Genomic DNA, 22,704 nt, shown 5'->3' with positions numbered 1-22,704 from the left:
CCTAGAAGTGTATTCAAGAACAAAAACTATCCAAAAACAGGATGGCTGATAAAATGAGAAGAATGGAAGACGCTAATGAAAAGCGCTAGCTGCAAAACTCAGTGACGAATCTCATGGAGCGGTCCATGAGGGATAGCCTCGTTTTCTCAGGAATCCCGGAACAAAGAGGGGAAGACACCGCGGCCCTGCAACGGGATTTCATTCAGAAAAAAATATATACTTGACTACGAAACCTCTTTTGAACGTGTCCACAGAATGGGCAGATGGAACAAGTTTAGTGAACATCCACGAAATATTGTTGCTAAATTTACGTATTACAAGAATAGGGAGTTCATTCGGACCCATGCGGCACAGAAACTGAAGGGATCGAATGAATGGGTGAATAGGCAATAGCCTCGGAAATTGAAGAGAGAAGAAAAAGCTCTACCCGGTCATACGCCAGGCCAAGAAAGATAAAATATACGCAAAGCTCGTCCGTGGTGTCCTGTACATAGAGGGAGAGATGTACACTCCATCCGTCGAATCCGCCAGTCAAATCGCATCTACGCGACAGACTGGACCTATACTAGCGATGCGAGTCAACAGACTCCCCGAAGTGATCGACAGCCAAACAAATGGCAGCGTCAAGGATCAACCCCTGGTAGATAGGGACCCACTGGAGAACGGACAGCGACGAGTGGCTTATAAGTTTCTCTTCTTAAATGTATGTGGTGTTAAAAATAAAGTTTAATTATAAAGAATTTACAGAATTTATAACGAATTATGATGTGATAGGTCTTATACTTCCATGTGAATACTAGTATATTGTTTTATTATTATTAAAAAAGTGAATGCTAGACTTGTTTTTTTTTTTATACAAAAATGCATCCTGTATAAGTACACAGTCAAGAAAGATCCGATGTTCTGCCATTCACAATTTTTTCTACTATGCCTGATCTTCTTTGTATTGTGGAATAAACAAAAAACTTAAGCATAGATTGCAAGTTACCCAGAAAAAAGTAGTAAGATTCATTTTAAGCGTAGATCCCAGAGACAGTATCTCTAAAAGAATTCTAAATTATATAGATATGTTAAGAGTTGAAGATAGATTTGTGCAGTTTAGACGCAATCATGTTTTTCATTTATAAACATGGCAATGCACCAACATTTGCTCAGCAACAAATCTCATAGTACTCGGAAAATGTTTCCCAACATATACTTTGAGGTCAAGGAATTCCAAACAAAAAATTTAAGAAAGCTGTAAACTCTTTCTTGTCTACTATCATTTTTCGAAGCATTATCCTAAATTCCTTTTCAGTACCCTGCCTAAATTCCATTGTGTAACTTTGTACTATACTTTTTTGTTATTTTTTTATTATTAACTTTATTGTTATATAAGGACCCCGTTGGAAAAAAAGCTTTTCAGCAAAGCTTTAATTGGCTATCCTTAGGTAATAATCATTATTTGTATGTCATGTAACCTAGATAATAATAATTGAATAAATTGATCGTTATTTACTTGCATAGTGCTGAGATGAAGTCTGTTTTTCTATCTGTTATATTTTATATGTGGTATCATGATATTCTCTGATATATTAACCCGAATAAAATGAATGAGAACTGTAATTGAAACCGAGGATTGTGATAATATTCAATTACCTAGTTATGTAACATTTAAGACAAACAGATGCAAGCTTACAAATACCCCCTCTGGTGGAATCTCTGTAGCAATTAGGGATAATTTTTTTTTAAATATAAAAATAATGAACACAAACTTAAATTTGTGTCTTGGTTTAACATTCAGACAAGGTGTTACTAAATTCCCATGACGACTTATTGTGCGGCGTTGTTAACATCCCGCCTAAGGATAGTAAATATGCGTCACTTGACTGTTTTTTTTTTTAAAGAACAAGTGTTAATCAATATTACACATAAATTTAAATGTTTTTGTATTATGATCGACTTTAATGCCAGAGTTGGACACTTGAACGATTAAAATTTTTTAAATGATTTTTTGCGCATTGAAATGGATGTACCGATATTTTTCAGCCCGATATTGTTGAACGGGCATTTGTCACAGTAATACAGTGGACTATGTTATAGCTACTACGAATTTATTAAGAATGTTACAGAGCTTTGGTGTTATTGATTTATTGCAATATTTATTCAGATGAACAAAATCTTATTAGCAAAAAGAACATTTTTCAACGTAGAATAATGACACCCTCAGCTGTATAGTAATTGGTTTATTTTGAAGAAAAAAGACTTTTGGGTCATTTTCCTTCATGTTTAACATAAAGAAAAATGACCCTATAGACAAATGACCCCAGCCATTAACAAGAATAGATCTACATGGGCTACCTCTGTTACAACGCACTTTGAAAATTTGTTTTAAAAAAAATGCGTTAATTTTGGGACCAAGTCAACACACATCGAAAAAAATATTTTTTCAAAGTGCGTTGATGTCGTCGATATTAACGCACTTTGAAAAAAATGTTTAGGGTTTAGGGAAATACTTGATAGTTTTATATACAATAAATGATTGTTTTAACCTTGTTAAGCTTAATGTGATATATTTAAAAAAGAACTTTTGCATTTTCAGCTAACTTGATCAACAGTTTCTAGATGAAAATGTTTTTCTTTTCTTGACAATATCGACAATTTACACAGAAATAAAAATTCGGGAGGTTTGAATTATCCAAATATGACATTAACTTCATCGCTTATCAACTGCATTTTTCTTTTTTGAGTATGCAGCAAATTTACTTCTTATCTAATATATTGGGCTATGCCCGAACGAATATGATTTATAGATATGAATAATGGAGATTAATGTATATTTCATATTTTATTTATATATTTCAACTGGCTTATTGCAAATATGGTATGAAAAAGGATACCTTAGAACGAGAGAGAGAGAGAGAGAGAGAGAGAGAGAGAGAGAGAGAGAGAGTTTGAGTTTTCAGTATGAATATATGCTTAAAAATATGGTATAGTTGGAGTTTCATTTAAGAGACCGCCCTTAAAGGAAAAACTTATAAACATTAGATTTTCTAGAAGAAAAAAAATTTGTTGTGCTAAAATTAGGAGAAAATGAGACTAAAAAGGTTATTTTTTATTTTGTAACTTGGTGAAGCACCTCAATGTCATTTAAACTACATTATCTTTGTAATAAAATTATTTTTTTTAATGAGTGAATGTACATGTGTGTATTTACCACAATGCATACATGTACAAATTTGATATTTTGAAGCATAAAGTTGTTAAAGATCAAAACCTTTTATTAAAACATTCAAAAATCTACAATTGTTCTGCTACTAATGCAATGCTATTCAAACAAGGTCTTTCAAATAATTCTGTGAGTCTACAATAATGGTAATTACATATTTTCAATGCAGTGTACATACAGAAGTACAGTAGTCTCAATGATGATGTCAATCAAGTAGGATCATGATAATATACACGAACATTCCAAATTTGGCCAATCTATACTTGTTTTCAAAAATTTCCACGGAATATGGCTCAATTGCTGCCCTATTAATTAACCTCTTAGATTTATTATCCCTTTAATATGGTATAATTTGTGTTTTTGCAGTGGTCCAGAGACCAGTTTGAGGTACTGTTCACCCAGCCAGTAGAGAGGGCTCTTCAATATGCCACAGATCCTAAATTCCTGGAGAAGACTGCCAAACTCCCAGGCACACAGCCAGTAAGTCATAACCAGGGGCATTTGTGATTTTCTCTGGACAGTGCACATTGAACATTAAAATTATCTTCATGTACACAGCCAATGTTGCATGAATATGCAAATAATCTCATTTTCTTCCAACAGAAAATGGGGATACATTGAAGCATTTGTGTCCTTTTTTCTTCCATAAAGGGTACCAATCGCCCTATTCATGATGAAATTACTCCATGTTGGAATAAATATCCAATATATTAGTATTTTATTTGTGTGATTAACGTTTGGTTTGCCTTGTGTACATGTAGGTGGAGACACTACAAGGAATTAAGAAGGCCATCGTTGACGAGAGACCAACCAGTCTTCAGGACTGCATGGCTTTTGCCAGGAATCTGTTCCAGGAGAACTATAATAACAACATTCGTCAGCTTCTGTTCAACTTCCCTCCTGATCAGGTCTGTGTTGTTGATAGTGATTTATACACAGCTATTTCTTTTTATTGAAGTGTGTTTATGCATGTTTATGTACACTCATGAAAATCCATTGTCAGCTTATAATTTGATGGAAACCAAATTGCATAACAATCCTTCATAATAAAACTTAGGAAAAATTAGTATAATTGAAGAATGGGAGGGGGGCAGAAAAGTTCCTGATATTGTCATCTTAAGGAAATGGAAATAATATATGTCATGTGGAAATGGCATTAGAGAGCGTTTGTGTAACCTTGTTGTTAATAACAGGAAAGCTTTGTGTGAATTTTAAGAGCTAAAATAAACAAATTAAGTATAGTACATAATGATGTATGGTTATTTTATTTATAATCAAATCCTCTACAAACATAATAGAATAGTGTTAAGAGTTTTGTCATAGATAATAGAAAGGTAGAATAACTTGTGTTTGGTTGATTTTTTTGATCAGGTCACAAGTTCCGGAGCTCCATTTTGGTCTGGTCCAAAAAGATGTCCGCATCCACTGGAGTTTGATGTAAATAATGTAAGTTCAGTCTGTGATCTTCCTCTAGCTATTATTTTCTATCTTAATTGAATTGTCAGTAATGTTTACCCTGCAATTCGATTCTCTGCAGGAAATAATCTTTGTCTTATTTTGTCCTCTTTATTGCAGACCACCCATTTCGACTATGTTATGTCTGTAGCTAATCTCAGGGCTCAAATGTATGGCATCAAACAAGTTCGGGATCCAAAGGCTATCTGTGATATGGTGTCAAAGGTCAAAGTGCCCGAGTTTAAACCTAGGTCAGGGATAAAGATTGAAGTGACTGATGCTGAAATGGAAAGAAACCATGGAAACCTAGGTTTGTTGACAAAATCTGTTGTGTGTGTTGCAAACTCCTTGTGATAGATAAAGGATTTTTATACCCCCGCAAACGAAGTTTAGGGGGGTATATTGGTTTCACCTTGTCCGTCTGTCCGTCTGTCCGTCCGTCCGTCTGTCCGTCCGTCCGTCTGTCTGTAGACGCAACTTTGTCCCCCCTATAGAATTTTTTATTACTTAATGGAACAGTTTGAAAATTTGTACGTATGTTGAACACCATCTGAAGGTGTGCACCTGCAATTTATTTTAAGATCAGACAAGATTTAATGAATTTATGACAATTTTCATTTTCCTTCTTCTATATATTGTACACAAATGTTGAAAAGTAAGGGAGGTAATCCTTACAGATTTTATAAATTAATTAATAGTATTAAAACACTCTAAAATATATTTATATAAATACATTCAGATGGAGGTTTTTTGTCTTTATGTCTTAATAAAAAAAAATTATTTTTTATAAGTATTCTATCAACTGACAATGCAAAGTTTTTGTTTGTCAATGATAAATTCTTAAGAGCTAATGAGAACATCAAAGACAAGTGTGGCTGAATTCATTTGTCCCAAGGGAGCCATTATCTGAGCCATGGTTCAGATGGAGCATGTGTTTAGGGGAAAATTGATAATCTGTAAAACGGGTGATGGTTTTGGGGCTTTTTTAAAACTGTTTCATGTAAACCAAAAGTTTCTATCATTATAAGGAAATAAATAATATCATTATTAATAAAGAAGTTAAACTATTTTTAGAAGTTGTTTAAATTTATTAGTCAAGTAAATTGATTAAGGGACCCTATTGAGCATTAATTTAAATGAAATTCAAAATTACTGATATGATTGTAGTGTTTTGGCACTTTTAAAATTGTTTGTAATATTAAATTTTCTTTTTTACATATTTGTACATAGTATGGTAATTATGGTAATGTTTTGGGAGTATATTAGATTTAACAAGCTCATCAAAGAAAATCATAGTCCTATGGGATCAATTTTCTGATATGGAGTTCCATTGTGCCATACGAGAAAGTGAGGAAAATTTGAAACAACTAATTGCATCTGTCAAGACTGTTAATAGAAAGATATTGAAAGTTTTATAAACAGAAGAGCATTGCTTGGCTACTGGTATTTCCATTTACTGCAAAGGGAGGGGTTATTGTCATTTTGTTGGTATTTCTTTAAATCAATTAAATTAAAAAAAAATATCATCAGATACATAAATTTGTAAATGTATTACTGTTATAGATATGTATTTACAGTGAAATTCTGACAATTTTGACTAATTTTTTTTTTTACAATTCTAGATTTTTTTTTTGTATGTGTTCCAAACCTTTATTATTCAATTTAATTATTTGTCCTATTTGAAATTAGCCTTGCGGGGGTATTAGTCCCATTAGGACAGTTCTAGTTTTTTTTTTATATTTTTTCCCCACGTTTACACGAACATGCCTGTATTTTGGGAATTTAAAGAAAAAAGATATTGCTTAAAATGATTTGATCTATTGTTTCTATGATGAAATAGATTTATTTCAGTCATTTTAACCCAAATACAGTAAAACACAGTTATAGCGAACACACTTATAATGAATTGACACTTACAGCAAGTGATTTTCACTCCCCGCAACTATACATGTTGTTAACTTGACGGATATGACGAATTACGCTTATAACGAAGCAAAATCGCCCGTCCCTGGTGCTTCGTTATAACTGTGTTTTACTGTACATAATGGACAACATCTTTTCACATTTATGTCCCCAGAGATGTAAGAAAAGGGTGTATTTTTTTTTAAATCTCCTCTTTGCATGCTTTTGAAAAAAACAACAAACCAGGTCTTAAATTGAACATCAAGGTCAAAGATGAATGACCGAATTTAAGATCATTCATCTAGTTAATGGTCAAATTTTTCACATTTGCTTACTATAGAAGGGATACTTTCTCATGAATTTTAAAGAGGCTTGGAGAAATTGTATAATTATTTTTCAAAATGCAGATGTTGATGCTGTGGAAAATCTACAAAAGGACTTGCCCCCTGTGGAGAAAGTAAAAGCCATGAAATTAGTTCCTATCGAATTTGAGAAAGATGATGATACTAATTTCCACATGGACTTTATCGTGGCTGCTTCCAATTTGAGAGCCGAGAACTATGACATTCCACCAGCAGATCGACACAATGTATGCTGAGGGGAATTAATGAATTAAAAGTAGATATGGTTGATTTAGTTATATACACACAGTTAATACAAAGTGTACATGTTAGTCAGTTCTTTAGATACTTGACATTAATGAAATGTCTGAAGCATATGTAAGCATCCAACTGTATGTGACAAATTATTAAGTCTGTATATACATGTACATATCATTAGGCTGTTTTGATTGGGTCTTGTTGCATGTGGATTTTGGGGTTGGACCGATCTTAAGATTTTTATATACCACTTACTAAAGAAAGATATATGCTGTTTATCAAATGATCAAGAATGATATGTACAACAGCCTAATTTCTAAAACAAAATTTAAAGAAAACTTATTTGTTTTTCATTCAATGTTTCAGAGTAAGTTGATTGCTGGAAAGATCATCCCAGCCATTGCTACCACCACAGCACTCATCACAGGCCTAGTGGCTGTAGAACTCATCAAGGTATGTCTGGTCGTGAAGGGATCATAGCCACTTGTGCTTTGAGTGCAGGTTATGTTTTATGGCATAAATTGTGCATGTACATGTTCATTTTGATTTTGTTTGAGCTACGTTAGCTAGGGAAAGGTTTGTATCCTTTTCCAAGGGAAAACTATACGTTCCAAGGATATTCATGCTCAGATCTGGAGGGAGACTAAATATGAAAAATAAACATTGGATCCCCGATCCCTTGTATAATAAAAAGGGGGGCTTTAACTTTTGAGCATTTTGTTGAATATGAAAATTATATTCAGTAAAATTTTCTCTCATGGGGGGGGGGGGGGGGGGGGAGTAAACCCACCACCTGATCAAAAATATTTTGGCATGCATTTGTTGTAAAACTTGTCTTTCGATGTATTGTTATTACCACTTTTACAATATGAAAGTTCTCTTTTACAGCTTGTACAAGGACATAATAAATTAGAAAGCTACAAGAATGGATTTGTAAATCTGGCCTTGCCCTTCTTTGCTTTCTCAGAACCAATAGCAGCACCCAAGAACAAGGTAATGAATTCAATCAGAACTTTAAAAACTGTGATACGCCTGTGTGCTCTTTCTCAAATACATGTGTATGTATATGTTTGTACTCTATTATTTTAGTATTATGACACTTACTTCACATTATGGGACCGATTTGAAGTTCAAGGAGAGATGACACTACAGGAATTTTTAGATTATTTCCAGGTAAACTAGTCTGTTATTATTAGATAAATGTATGGACCCATGATTGTCTGTCAAAGCTGGAATTGATTCCAGATATCCAGAAATGAGCGTTCTTTAAACATTTTGTTGGCTGTCATTAGATAGTACATTGTACATGTATTGGACTCTGTGACTCTGGGTCAGAATTTTTGATGTCACCTTGATAATTATGATGTGTGTATACCTTTGTAGAAAGAATACAAGCTGGAGATCACCATGTTATCACAGGGCGTGTCCATGTTGTATTCATTCTTCATGCCCCCCGCCAAACGACAGGAGCGACTGGGACTACCGTAAGTTAATCATGTTTTTGTGTTCTGAATTATTCAGGTCTCGGAAGAGTAAAAACATTCATGGCAGAATGTCAACTAGACACAGATATTCTCAAGACAAAAATAATGAACTTGTAGAGATTTCGGTGAAACTGGATGTTTATAGCTCAGAGTAGATGGGGGTATTCTTGTATCAAGACTAGTTTAAGAAATTTTGTTTAGAAAACTGAACTATTTTAACAAGCATTCAATTCATTATACTACAGTTCTCAGTTTGTGTCAGAAGAATCAATTGACATGCTTTAATATCTCAAGCAATGGTAGAAAAATTGACTTTTTCTTTACTTCATATATGAACATTTCTATGCATTCTTATTTTTATCAAAATGATGTATTGAATTGCAGATTATCAGAAGTAGTTAAAAGAGTCTCCAAGAAGAAGATTCCTAGTCACGTAAAAGCTTTAGTGCTGGAGCTGTGCTGTAACGATACGGAGGGAGAGGATGTAGAAGTTCCGTACGTTAAATACAATCTACCACAGTCGTAATGTAAACACTGCCCTAGAAGACCGCAATAGGTACCCCGACGAGTGTTGACCAGACACTGGACATTCTCATATTGAGAGACTTATCAACAAACAAACAGTCGGACAAACGGATGACTGATGCACAGTCATTGAAGTGCAATGAACATAATTACAAAGATTTTTCTTCTTTTTGACTGTTGTATATTTGTATTTCTCAATGATGTAATATTAACTTGTGGACTTGTGTAAAGGAAAACAAAGCAAACAATAATTTGATTGTCTTACTATAGTATTCTTTGTACACAGACAGGTTTGGTAGTGTGCATAATAATTTATTCTGTCTTTATGAAACTTAAAAAAAAAAATAAATGAATAGAATCATAAAAGTTTAACGTCAAGTTTTTGTTTATTTTCTTAAAAGACTTCGTTTTCAACGAGTATTCTAATTTGGACTGTGAATCTTACCATTAAGGTCAAACGACACGTTCCTCAATTTTAGTTAACTTTTTCCAGGAATTTGTTAATGGTTTACTACTACTTTGACAAGCCTTCTTGCAAAAAATTAGGGTACCTTACCAGGCATTTCTGCAAAATACTAGAGTATGCATTTTTCTATATAATCTTCTTGAAAATACACTTGAATTGCTGATATAAAAATAAATACATCTACAGCACAGCAAAATTCACTATAATAGAACTATATCTCTGCCGGGGCGGGGCTTTGAACTCACAATCTCTAGAACCTATACACTTCTGGCGGAGTGCGGCCACGGTTCTAACCACTTGACCATCTAGACATTTTACCACATCCAAGTAAATTTTGATCATTTTTAAAGTAATTTTAAAATTAATATTTTTTATTGGAACTCTTCATTACGAGGAGATACAAAAAAGATTCTCCAGGAATGTGTCGTCTGATCTTAAAGGGTGGATTGGGTTTTTTAGCTGACATTAACTTAAAGTTCAAATGAGAATTTCTAATCGCCTATTGTTCGTCCATCCATCCATAAACGTTTCACATTTTCGACGTCTTCTTTAGAACCACTGGGCCAATTTTAACTAAACTTAGTACAAAGCATCTTTATGGGAAGGGAATTCTAAATTTTTGAAATAAAGCACGGAACAAATTTTAAAAGGGAGATAATTACAAAACAGTGAAATAAGGAGTGTGTCTTAAAAATGTTTAAAGGACTATATATGATATGGGCCAAAAATGGCCCCCTATAATGAACATCTTCATTTTCCTATCATTCTTTGTTTTCTTAGTACAGATATGTATGTGTTGTGTTTACATAATATTCATTTTGATTCAAGTACCCACAATTTAGAACTATGACATTGTAAAGACAGCCTTTTCCCGCCATTTTTGCATTTTTAGCATAAAACAGCTTGTTTTCAAGCAGTTTTTCCTTCCGAAAACATAGAGCACATTCTTGAACAAATAGAATATTTGAATCAGAGATGTATCTAGCCAAGACTAATAAGTGACCAAAAATTTTCCTTGTTCAAGCATGGGCTCTATATTTCTCATTCGTAAATAGATGAGAAAAATGTTAATTTTTGGCTGATTTTGATTAAATTATAGAAATGGCGTCACTTCTGACTTCATATACTGTCAGTGAGTGCAAATAAATCAAATAAATAGATGAAAAATATATTTTATATCAACTCTTCTAAAATATTAGTCAACATTTTATTGTACCCGAAGCACTTAACAAAAATGGTGAATTATGGGGGCCAAATTTAACTCTTATCATATATAGTTCTTTGTTCTCAATAACTTTAATGCTCAATAACCATGACTCTGGACCAATACTGCAGCCTGAAGAGGGTTCAAAATTCAATATTGAAAAACATAAGGAAGGTGTTCAAAATTCTTCTCAAGAACTACAATGCTACAATTTGTAAGATTACTATGCATGCATCCTCAGATAGTGTAGATTCTAGATTGTTAAAACTGTGACCCCCGGACCAATACCCCCCCTCCCCCTCCCCCCCAAGGGATTCAAAGTTTAAAATAGAAATATAAAGGGAAAATCTTGTTCTCAAAAAATACAATGCTACGTTTTGTTATTTAACATTTCTAATGGATTTTTTTTTTCGAATGAGTTTATTATGATACCCACTTTTTTAAAAACTGATTTAAAAAAACCGATTTCATTATCATAATGATAGCTACTGCATTATTAAATAAAAATACAATCATATATATACATACAAGAGTTGAAGTACAGCAAAGAATTCTCCTATGACCAGTTGACACAATAAAACAAGTGCCCCAAATTACATAACCTCTGCTCAAAACATAGAAAGCGATGTTTTTCTTGTACTTTTAACAGCTATTAAAACAGTTATATATGTTTCAGAAGTGTTCTATCAATACTTATAGATGGTCCCTGTCAATTTAAGCCCTTAAAATATTTTTTATTTATAATTAATAAATAATTAATATATTATGATAATATATAACTTTTACATATACATGTATGTACATGCAATACCAGTACAGTATATTGTTTGTATAGGACAGAGCAACATGCGAAATCTACTTCTATCTTGGTAATTGACAAGACACTGATGATCATGACACTTGTCAATTTATTTGATAAGGTACAACAGTTGTATATAACATGCAAACAATGCTAAAATGCTACTTTCTTTAAATAATGGAATTGGATTAGAGATGTTTTTTTTTTTATTGAAAATAGAATTAATAATATTATAATAATGAAGGAAGAGAATTTATGAATCAATCAGTATAAGGAAAGCAAAGTTTTAATCTATTTCATAGAAAATGCCAACAATGAAATTCAATAAATATTATATACACGTCAGAAAAAGGCCACTTTTGTTTGATTTTCATCACATTTTTATAATTCATGATGTCTACTTTAGATATTTGATTTTCTTTACATGGCCTTTGCATACCTCACACACAAACAAATTGTCATTATTGTCCACACATAAACCATAAGGATACTCCAGATTACAGGTATCAATGTAACGGAGAAACTGTCCATTCTGATCCAGAATGTGGATACAATGGTTGTAACTGTCTGCTGTCAGGAGATGACTCTGACTGTCTGTCGTGATACCCGAGGGTTTAAATGGTTTGTTCTTGGTAACTGAGGGATGACCGGTGTATCTCCATCTGAGTTTCCCGTCCTGATTAGTCACCACTACTGCACCAGCCGTATAGTCAGCTACACAGATGTCATGGTTTCTGTTCTCTGTGATGTATTTATCATAATCATTCCCTGAGTACAGAGGTTTACCTTCATTATCAAATTGAATGGTTTGTTTCTCTGTAGATCCCGAGTAACGGACAACTTTGGATTGAGTTTCATCATCACTGAACATGGTAACCAGGAGATCACCAGTAGAGGTGACACACAGTTTACTAGGCACCCTTCCCTGTAATCTGATCAACTCTACCGTCTGTCCATTCTTTACTTTATACACTGTCCCAATCGCTCCATCAGAGACAATTAGATCCCCATCACTGTTTACAACTATATCAGAAGGAAAAATCCCTGATTTTGTTTTGATTGTTTGGAGGAGTGAACCTTTAATGTTGAAGCATTTGATATCATTGGTCTCTCCACTCGTCCAAATCCTGTCCTCATTCAGACAGGTAACACTGCGTAGTTTTCCATGCCCAGTCTGTATTGTGGCAACAAGCTCCGGTTCATCCAGTAGTTCTCTGACTGAAGTGTTGGGTTGGTTTAGTGACAAAACATTTTCTTCTGTAGCAGTAGATAACGGGGTGATCCGTCCAAGCAAATTATACAGCTTCTCATGGTCTATTGGTTTTGGTATGAATTTTGGCAGTGAAACCTGAACCTTGGGTGGAAGCTTGCTGAACTCTCTGATCTTATAGCTGTATTCAATGGTTAGAGATACTTCAGTGGATTTCTCAATTTTCTTTATGGCTTGTAATGTTTCTTTTATGAGAGATTGTATCTGTTTGATTTCATTCAAGTGTTTCTGTAAAACGTCTCTGTGTTTTACTTTTATCTCGCTGATTTCAGTTTTCATTTTCTTGATGACGATGTCGATTTCTCTGTGCCATTGCTCTCCTTGTTTGGACATTGCTGATGTAAGTTTTTCATATCCTCCATCCAGGTTGGCAAGCTGATTTTCCAAGTCGCGTGCAATTTCTTCATACTTAGGGGAAATATGATTCTTCAAGTCTTTTGTTTCTTTTTTAAGAACTTCTTTCTTTGCATTGTAAACTTCTGTAACTTCTACAAAGTTATGTCCCTTGTGCTGCTTAGATGCAGTACAGGAAGAACAAACAAAAATGTTTCCGCAATCCTCACACTGAAAATCACAATTCTTGTGTGGATGTTTTTCACACGTTGGATAAATGAGGGTTGATCTTCGTTCCTTGAAAGGGACTATTTTATGTTTGTCGTATCCATCTGAGATGTGATCTACTACACAGGGCTTGCAGAGGTTGAAATGACAAAAGTCACAGTAGCTGTGTACTATGGCGGTCTCACAAAGGTCACATCGGGGTACATCCTGGGCACTAGAATGAGGATCCATGGTTGTTCAATCTCTAAAAAAAAAATATGTAATACTTATATTTTTTAATGTTCAGTTATAAATATAAAGGATTTTAATAATTTCTAAATTCTCAGACACTGTCTGACAGTCACAATGAAGAATTGATTTTGTATATATGTAACATTATTTGAACGTATATTTCTCTATAAAATTCACATAAATGACTAAAATTACCCCCCCCCCCCTTTTACTATTCTTTCAGCTTTAAATTATTGGACAGTTTTCCAAACTTTAAAACTCATTTAAAAATTACTCGAACTGATATTGTTGCGTTTGATTATCTGTATATCTAATTTAGGGAGTTGAATATACAGAACATTCAGCAGTGTTTAGATTCAAAACGAAAGTAGCTTTTTAGTTTTAATATTTCTATTCATAATTTCAGATCTAATTAGAATAAAATGTTTTAATCACCATGGCTTGCAATTTTTTTGTCAAGTGATAAGAATACAGACCTTGTTTGCAAAAAAATACATGTTTTTTAACTGTCTGGTATGCGTGCCCAAAACATGGCTGATCTTGCTCTGAACGTGACCACCTGATTAGAATTTTAGAAAAAGAATACTGCAAGAGTTACTCCCCGTTCATCGCTTTCGACGTTGCCTGCATGGCTGAAGTCTGAATATTTTTCCTTGAGAGCATTATCTGCATAACAGTTAAGTATATATTATTTTCTTCTTCTAAAATTAAACTTTATTTTATCAAAAAAAATTTGAACATGTACAGATTAAGACACAAGTAGAAATACTATTTTGGTGAATTAATATTTAAGTACGGTATGTCATATAATGCACTATTTTAAAAGTATTATTAACGATACGTTATATGTATAAAAACTAGCTTGACTCCTAGGTTGAGATTTCAAACGTGTACGGGTACGTGTACGTGAACTAGGGGAATCACCTAAATTCTTCACGTATTACGTCATCAGTTTTTGTGACGACATGGTTTCTACACGTTCTCTAAACTTGTAGAGTGTTGTCTACACGCAAGTACAAACGTGTAGCTTTTTACAACAAATAAAATCTTATTGATGAGTGAATGTATTCTTGTGATACAGTATATAGATTTTTAAACTTCATTTGCATGAAAATTGATAAGAAATTTACCATTTATTTGGAAATAACTAAATAAATTCATGTCACAAAACTGCGTCGATTTACGTACACATTTATATCCTACAAGTTAAGAAATCTCAACTGATAAATTACAAAAACGTGTACGTGTACGTGTAGTTTTAACACACGTACGCGTACCCGTACACGTTTAAAATCTCAACCTCTCTATTAGAGATACGTTATATGTATAAAAACTAGCTTGTACTCCTCCAAGGCAGGCTGTGCTCTTTTTATCGAATGCTCTTTTAACTGTTGGCATAAAAAGTCACGTTTTTTTTTTTTATCAACTATATAATTATAAATAACACAAGACAGTCTTAACACAGTACATGTACATACATATATTATGTAATCGGGTACGTACGTAGCTTCGTTTTTTATAAAGGGTGGGGTGAAGGCAGACTCATCCAAAAATCGTGATAAGCAAAAAAAATTAAATAAATACACATGTAAATAAAATGAAAAGCGGGGGGGGGGGGGGGGGGGTTACTTTGCAAAATCCTGAAAATACTATTCCGTGGGGGAATGTAAAAAATTTAAGAAAAATCTTTAATGTGCAAAAATGGGGGGGGGGGGGCTCGTATTTATGATTATTATTCTTAAGGGAGGCCTTATTCTATTAAGTATAGACTTCTGTTCCAGTAAAAAAGATACGTCTCTAATTATAGACCCATGTTTCAATTTAAAAAGATTTGAGACATTTAAAGTTTTGTAATAAATTTGGTTTAAAGTGTGAAAAGTAATTAAATCGATCCTATGGCATCTCACATTTTATTTATAATGGTTGTGAAAAGAAGCGAGAGGGCAATGCATTGCTGTCAAAATTGAGGGAAAACGCCCCCTCCTTCATTCTTCCATCCCTAACCCCCCCCCCCCCCCACACACACACACACACTCACCACCGCCACCACCACCATTACTACATTATATTGCAGACTGACTTTTTGCATTTATATTATAAATTAATTTGAAATGATAAAATTGTATCATTATATTGACCGAGCTCGAATCTATTTTGTCTATTTTTTTATCTATCCGAATACGGCAGCGTTAAGAGAGAATTCATGCAGTGTAAAGCAGCTAGCCTTAAAAATTTCAATGACAGTTTCAAAAATATACGCGACGTCCACCTATTCTAGAATTAACTGTTTCACATACCTTTTCAAGGACCGCTACTCTATATGACACTCGCGATGCAAAAAAGAAACTGGATTTTTACATAAAGGAAAATAATCTTGACAGCAAAATCATTCTTTCTTTCTTTTTCTTTTTTTTTTTTTTTGCATCAAACTGTGAATTAGATTAATTGAAATTGCGTATTTTATTTGTATATGTACTGATATATGATCGATAGTGGGGTAATTTCGTAATTTTGACTCTAGTAGTTACTATAACATTGTTACACTATATATGTTCTTTTAATCATAAAATCATAAAGTTAGTAAAAAATTAAAATATTCGAATAATCTTAATTGTTTTAAAAAATACCTGATTAACACCTGTTCCCTCCACATCTTGCTCTGTACTTTTTTTACGGTCTGTTCCATACCTTGAAACAACAAAGATCCTCTTGTACATGACGTGCGGAGACACTGTGCGCAATGTTTATCTGTTTGGGATCTGAACATTTATACACAGTACAGTTTACATACTGTACACTATCAAAACCTAAATATACGATACAAAAGGAATAATATTTTTGTTTTCATTTATCAAATGTAAAATATTGTTGACGGATTATAAATTTTGCGTTATTTCTAAAAACGAATATGAAGGGGAAAATTAAAGAGTGGGAATTACTGGAAGAAATAAAAATGTTGCCGATGAGGGATTTAAGCTCGAAACCGAGCCCCGTGTGTTGCGGAGTTCCTTGCCTCTATAACCTACATGTAGTTCCGGTAGTTTCCCAAGCTTTACGTTTCTATGGGATGGATTACACAATCTTTGAAATAGTGTCGTCTCCGAAGAAATGATAAAACATAAACTTTATTTACAATGATTTTATGTTCAACAATTTGCATGGCGTGTGCCCCCACCCCCCTTCTCGGCCGGTGTAATGAAGAATAATGACCCCCGTAGAATAATGACCGAGGATCATTTTTTGACGTAGAATAATGACCCCCCCTTGCTGAGGAATAATTGTATTGTTCTGAAGAAAAATGACCATGGGGTTATTTTTCTTCATGTTAAACACGAAGAGAAATGACTCCCGTAAAAAATGACCCCGCTGTAAACAAGAATAGAAATTGGTTACCCCGTATCCAAGATACGACTTTGAAATTACTTGAATTTTCACTCTGTTCAACTGATTTTAAAGTTATAAACACTGAAATTGTAAATAAATCACTGTATACTGGCACTGTACCAGTTATCGGGTATAATTTTACGTTTTCCTTTCGTGTTTCCTTATTTCTTGATATATTTGAATAAAACTTGACATACTTTAGATGGTAAACTCCTTATTTATCAATCTGTTAGATTACGATTTACTGTACCCGTTATCGGCTTCGTGATAATAACACAGTAAAATCCTTGTACATGTTGGTTTTATATTCTGCAAAGTATGTCCCTTGCGGGGTCAGCCTATATGTCGTGGGGGTTATGATAAACGTGCATTTTTCTTTTGTAAATCTTCTCATTTATGTGAAAAAACTAAATTTCCAACAAGTTCAACAAGTTTAATCATCTTAATAACACATCTTCTAGGAAAATATCCATCACAACACCCCCCCCCCTTCCGGGATTAAAAAAAAAATTTAAATTAAAGAAATAGTGATTTTAACTTGAATGTAAATTGTTTTGAGTTTTTACATTAAAACAATGAAGATGCATGTGTGTTTCTAATTATATATGAGTTTAGAAGACATTTTTATAAATTTTGAGACCAAATATCACTTCGGGTTTTTAGTGCGATCATTTCAACCGAGCAAAAGTGAAAGTAGAGAAGTAGAAAGTTTCCGGTGAGGAAAAAATACTAGTAGTTTCCAGCTATCCAAGATTAGTTTGCATCGTAAGGGAATTGTATAAGTGTTCGGTAGGTTCCAATTCTATATTTATGATGATAGATTTGCATTAAATTTGAGTAAATTAATTTGTCATGCATGTGACATGACTATATACCGAAGATGTAGGTATGCACTCTTTAACATGTAGAAGCCTACCATGTTGGTTAATACTTAATCCACAAAACCTATCTTTGTTTATCATAATAAAAATTGAATGAAATTATCAGTAATTATTTTAAGTAGATATTTATTATAGTATAATATTGATTTATTAATACTTAGTCTATTGAAAAAATAGATCAATATGTTGGGGTGGGGTTGTTATTGAATGTTGGTGGGGTGGGGGTTGTCTTTAGGCTGTACAGATGTGTTGTGCATGAAGATGTAGTTATTGTTGCCTATCTGTTCTCTCTCTCTCTCTCTCTCTCTCTCTCTCTCTCTCTCTCTCTCTCTCTCTCTCTCTCTCTCTCTCAGTTTTAAACATACATGTATGGCTGCTTTTGACATGGAATTGCAAATGTTGGGGATAGTGTTTGATACATGTAGAATTAAATTCAAAACATTTCATTTTAGATAACATGTTAATTGAAATGGAACAAATCTTCAAAAAATAAAACACAACAATGAGTCACACAAGTTGATGTAATTAAAATTCATTTTTGTAACTACATTGTCCAAGTTGAAAGGAAGGAACCTGTAAAAACTTATACCCTGGCCAGTATTTTACATGCAGATAATTTAGAGTATTAGATACTGAGAAACTTTAATTGATTATACATATTTCACAGACTTAGTGGGTATTTTTTGTTCTTCTGGATTTTGAACTCTCTTCCGCAGGATATATCTTTTAATATATTTTGTTAAATTTGTTACCATGGTAACAATATACAAGAGTAAAAAGAAAAACTCCTTATAAGCAAGTTTCTTTTCCCTATGACACATATTTAATGAATTAAATCATTGTGCATTTGTTCCGAAATTAGGCTTAAATAAAAGTTCAGCAAATATTACACTTATGTGAGTAAAAACAACTCATCACTACATGTATAATGTCATATATACTCTGTCCCAAGATATTTTGGATTCACGTTTGGCTTAATTGTTTGATATTTATAAATACCTCAGGATTCAAATGATGTTCATTCAAAAGTATGAAAAATTTCCAAGATTTCTCAGTCAAAACGCCCCTGTTAGCTTATCAGGTTTCAATACAATGCTAAAAAATGTGATATCTACGGAGATTTTGCATTGCAGCAAGCCCGGATGATAACGTTGAAATATTGCGCGATGTATTCCGAGTGTATTCCGAATGGAGAAAAGATGTAAACATTCCCCATTATAAATCTCCGTAAGGAATCTGTTTTCGTTCATGTCAATTTTTCCGAGTGAAAGATGATAATGTGTCAATGAAATTATCTTGGAAAATATCCCTTTCAACTATTTCAATTGCACTTCATTCACAGGTAAGTGTATTTTTATTAAAAATCGTCCAAATGTGCAGCATAAATATCTTGGGACAGACTTTAGGTGAGGTAATCTCAAGCTAGCATCAAAATGGAGCAAAAACTGAATTGAGGGCCTCACATTATAGAGTCATATATAACTTTAATTTTTATAAACCAATACCTACATGTAATACCTTAATGGATAGGGAAATTCCTATACTTTTCTATTTTACCTTTTTTGTGGTATTTAAAAACAATTCTTTTTTGTAATTAAAGAAAAACTTGCGATTTTTATGACAATTTTTTTTATAAAATCAGATATAATTGAGCTTTTTCATAAAAATATGAACAAAATAAATTTGTTAAAATATTGAATGTTTACGTTTTACATGTATTTTAATCCTTGAGATTAAAGTTTCCTTAATTTATGCTATTTGAGAAACATAGTGTGCCAATGAGCTATATGTTGTTTAGGTAAATTATGACTGGACTGTTTCTTCAGATTTCATGCATGTGTATCAATGCTGCAAAATCCATAATTATGCATTGAATTTTTCCAAATTTGAAGTCATGGTTCTGTAGAGTGTCTAAAGTGAATATATCAGCTAAGAATTGTAAATTAGCACAATGCCTGTTTTATATTAATTATAATTTCTGTTACTTTCTGTAAACTGCAGTAAAAATTACAATATTGTAAAAACTATCTCATAAATAATTTAAAAAAATATACTGAAAAACTTTAATCTATAAGGGGGTCATTATTCTACAGAGGTCACTTTTCTTCATGTAGCTAGAGACTGTGCTCATTTTTATGAAAATGACACTAGACTTATGCTTCAGGCAAAAGGGTAATTTTTCTACGTAGAATAATGACCTGGGGGTAATTTTTCTGCATAGAATAATGACCGTGGGGTCATTATTCTACATTACACCGGAAAATCTGCATTATGCAGGCATTTAATTTAACTGTTATCTTGATTTCTTTGGTGCATTATGATAATTATTTATTGAATATTGAAATGACATCTCTCTCTCTCTCTCTCTCTCTCTCTCTCTCTCTCTCTCTCATTTAATTGCCAATATAAAATCGTAATCCTAGTTTATCCCCTCCAGTCCCTCATCTTTCCAATACACAATATCCTCACCCTTTGTATGTGTATATATATATATTCAAAGAGAAAACTTTGATATATAAAGAAAACTTTTATTAATAATATTAATTTTTTAAAAATGATCCCTCGAAACATGGTATAACAGACAAAGGTAAATATCACTACCTGTCATCAAGACAGGTGACACGACGCTGCTCACATTACTTGCTCCTGTACAGGGACTTGCTCGATTAGCAATAATTGATGGACAGACATCTCACACTTTTTCAACATTTATCTTTGTTGGGAACTCAGCGGCCTTACAGACAAAAAACTGTTCTTAACCATACACTGGACGAGAAAACGAGTGTTACCTTGGACTACGGTGATGCGTGGGCCTTTCAACTCCTTAATTTTAAGTTACCAGTAGTAAGAGATTTGTCAACAACCTACTACCGCACCATGTCTCTAAAAATTTCTTCCGTTAATGAGGCGTGTCATTAACTTTAACTTCTTTGTATTAATTAATTAATTAAGTAATTAACTTATATATTTATTTATTCATTCATTTGATTGTTTATTTATTGACTTTATTTCTTTTTTTTTTTTTTATAATTTATTGTTTTTGTTCCATACATACTAGTACTAATGTTGACATTATTAAATTCAGTTTTTATAAATTTTATACACATGCAATACTCACTCACACACAAGTATAATTACATACATTTTTCAATATTAGTGGTAAATGGTTACTTTGCTTCCAAAAAAAGAGAAAAAACCAAAAAAAATAAAAAACCAAAAAATAAATAACAAATAATAATACGAATAGTAATAATCATAATATCATAAACTAATCTAAAATGTTTTTCCATGTAAGCCACAATTTTTCAAAATTGCGCAGCTTTTGATTTTGGATAGCAGCATATCTTTCTACATGGTATTTTATTCTTAAATGACTGAGTAATCCAAGAAAATTTGGCATTTTTTTTTGCATTAAGGATATAAAAATATATTGTTTAACATATAGAATTATGAAGTTTATAACCCTGTTATTGTTTGACAATGGTAGATCACCGAGAATAACATTCGAAACATTGAAACCAACTCTTTCAGAGGTTTTTCTGTATATATGAAGACTTAAATCACTCCAGAGCGTTTGTACTTTATCACAAGCAATGAAAACATGTATTATTGTTTCAACATTTTCCATACAAAAACCACAACAATCAGAAGTTTTAATGTTAATTTTCTTAAGGTATTTTCCAACAGGAACAATTCTATGTAAGATTCGAAATTGTAACCACTGGGCAGAAGAATCACTAGTGGTTTTATAACAAATTTTAAAAACATCTTGCACTGATATTGTGTCTACTCCATATGGCCTAAGCTCTGCCTCCCACTTGCTGATTGAGGTTGGAATAGCCTCATTTTTATTCAAGAAATTATAAAAGATTTTTGAGCATTTTTCAGAAGATATGAGAGGTTCAAAAAATAAAGGTACATATGGATTAGGAAGTCTTTTGAAAGAAGACCTATCTATTAACAATGATTTCAAATATTTTGAAATAGCTGTAACAATGCTATTGTATTGCATCACACAACTATCAGATAGATTGTATGTGTTTTTAAGAACTCCAAAGTCTAAAAGATTACAATCATCATCAAAAAAATCTTGCACAACCTTTATTCCCTTTTCGTACCAGGATTTAAAAAAAACTGGTTTGTTGTTAACTTTTATATTAGAGTTATACCACACTGGAATATAATGAAATTTGTTTTTAAAGTGCGGAGAGTAAGTAAAAGATTTCATATAACATGACCAAGCAATCAAAACATCTTTCCAAAAGGCGTTATTTTCTTTTAACAAACAATCAAACACAAAACTATCTCCAAAATCATACAATTTCTGTAAAATATCATCTCCATTGAGAGCATAGAAAATATCCATCCATGGTTTATGTGAGCAAGTTAACCTTTTAATCCATGTACATTTAAGTGATGTAATAAAACTTCTAACATCTACCATTTTCATACCACCTGACAAGTAGTCTTGTGTTATAAGAGACCTTTTAACTTTGTCTGTTTTGGATTTCCATAGAAACTCAAAAAAGGCTTTGCATATAAATGCTACAATCTCCTTTTTGGGAGTAGGAAGCGATATAAATAAATGATTTAGTTTTGGAATTAACAAACTCTTAATGACAGTGACACGACCAATTGGAGTAAGAATTCTTCTTTTCCATTGTTCCATAAGTGCAATGATTTTTGGAATCTGATTACCAAAATTAATATCAACAATTTCAGAAAGTTCAACGGA

General features: G+C 32.8%; 3 protein-coding genes across 3 annotated transcripts in view; 2 read left to right on the top strand and 1 right to left on the bottom strand.

Annotated features, from left to right (window-relative positions):
- LOC105339616 (ubiquitin-like modifier-activating enzyme 1) overlaps positions 1–22,704 on the top strand; it is a 127,190-nt gene that overhangs the window by 90,519 nt on the left and 13,967 nt on the right. The window lies entirely within an intron of this gene.
- LOC136274660 (ubiquitin-like modifier-activating enzyme 1) lies at positions 572–9,539 on the top strand. Its single transcript, XM_066082041.1, has 11 exons — positions 572–703; positions 3,575–3,688; positions 3,970–4,116; positions 4,580–4,654; positions 4,784–4,973; positions 6,973–7,154; positions 7,531–7,617; positions 8,053–8,157; positions 8,254–8,337; positions 8,548–8,648; positions 9,033–9,539. Exons 1-11 carry the CDS (start codon positions 572–574, stop codon positions 9,172–9,174), a joined length of 1,359 nt encoding a protein of 452 aa, XP_065938113.1. The 3' UTR covers positions 9,175–9,539.
- Positions 11,899–14,308, bottom strand: LOC117682141 (tripartite motif-containing protein 2-like). The gene is made up of 2 exons (XM_066081974.1): positions 14,181–14,308; positions 11,899–13,717 (listed from the first exon to the last, which is right to left on the bottom strand). The coding sequence occupies exon 2, from the start codon at positions 13,702–13,704 to the stop codon at positions 12,040–12,042; it is 1,665 nt and encodes a 554-aa protein (XP_065938046.1). The 5' UTR covers positions 13,705–13,717; positions 14,181–14,308; the 3' UTR covers positions 11,899–12,039.

Source organism: Magallana gigas, chromosome 4 (assembly GCF_963853765.1).
Source record: "Magallana gigas chromosome 4, xbMagGiga1.1, whole genome shotgun sequence".
Classification (NCBI taxonomy): domain Eukaryota; kingdom Metazoa; phylum Mollusca; class Bivalvia; order Ostreida; family Ostreidae; genus Magallana; species Magallana gigas.
The sequence above is the reverse complement of the archived record's forward strand: the minus strand, read 5'-3'. Positions and strand labels throughout refer to the sequence as shown.

What these genes read in the sequence shown, in the direction of transcription:
- LOC117682141 (XM_066081974.1), bottom strand. Translation starts at nt 13,704, where the DNA reads ATGGATCCTCATTCTAGTGCCCAGGATGTACCCCGATGTGACCTTTGT.
- LOC136274660 (XM_066082041.1), top strand. Translation starts at nt 572, where the DNA reads ATGCGAGTCAACAGACTCCCCGAAGTGATCGACAGCCAAACAAATGGC. An exon ending in AAGAAACCATGGAAACCTAG is followed by an intron (nt 4,974 to 6,972) that starts GTTTGTTGACAA and finishes TTCAAAATGCAG; the next exon opens with ATGTTGATGCTGTGGAAAAT. An exon ending in TAGCAGCACCCAAGAACAAG is followed by an intron (nt 8,158 to 8,253) that starts GTAATGAATTCA and finishes CTATTATTTTAG; the next exon opens with TATTATGACACTTACTTCAC.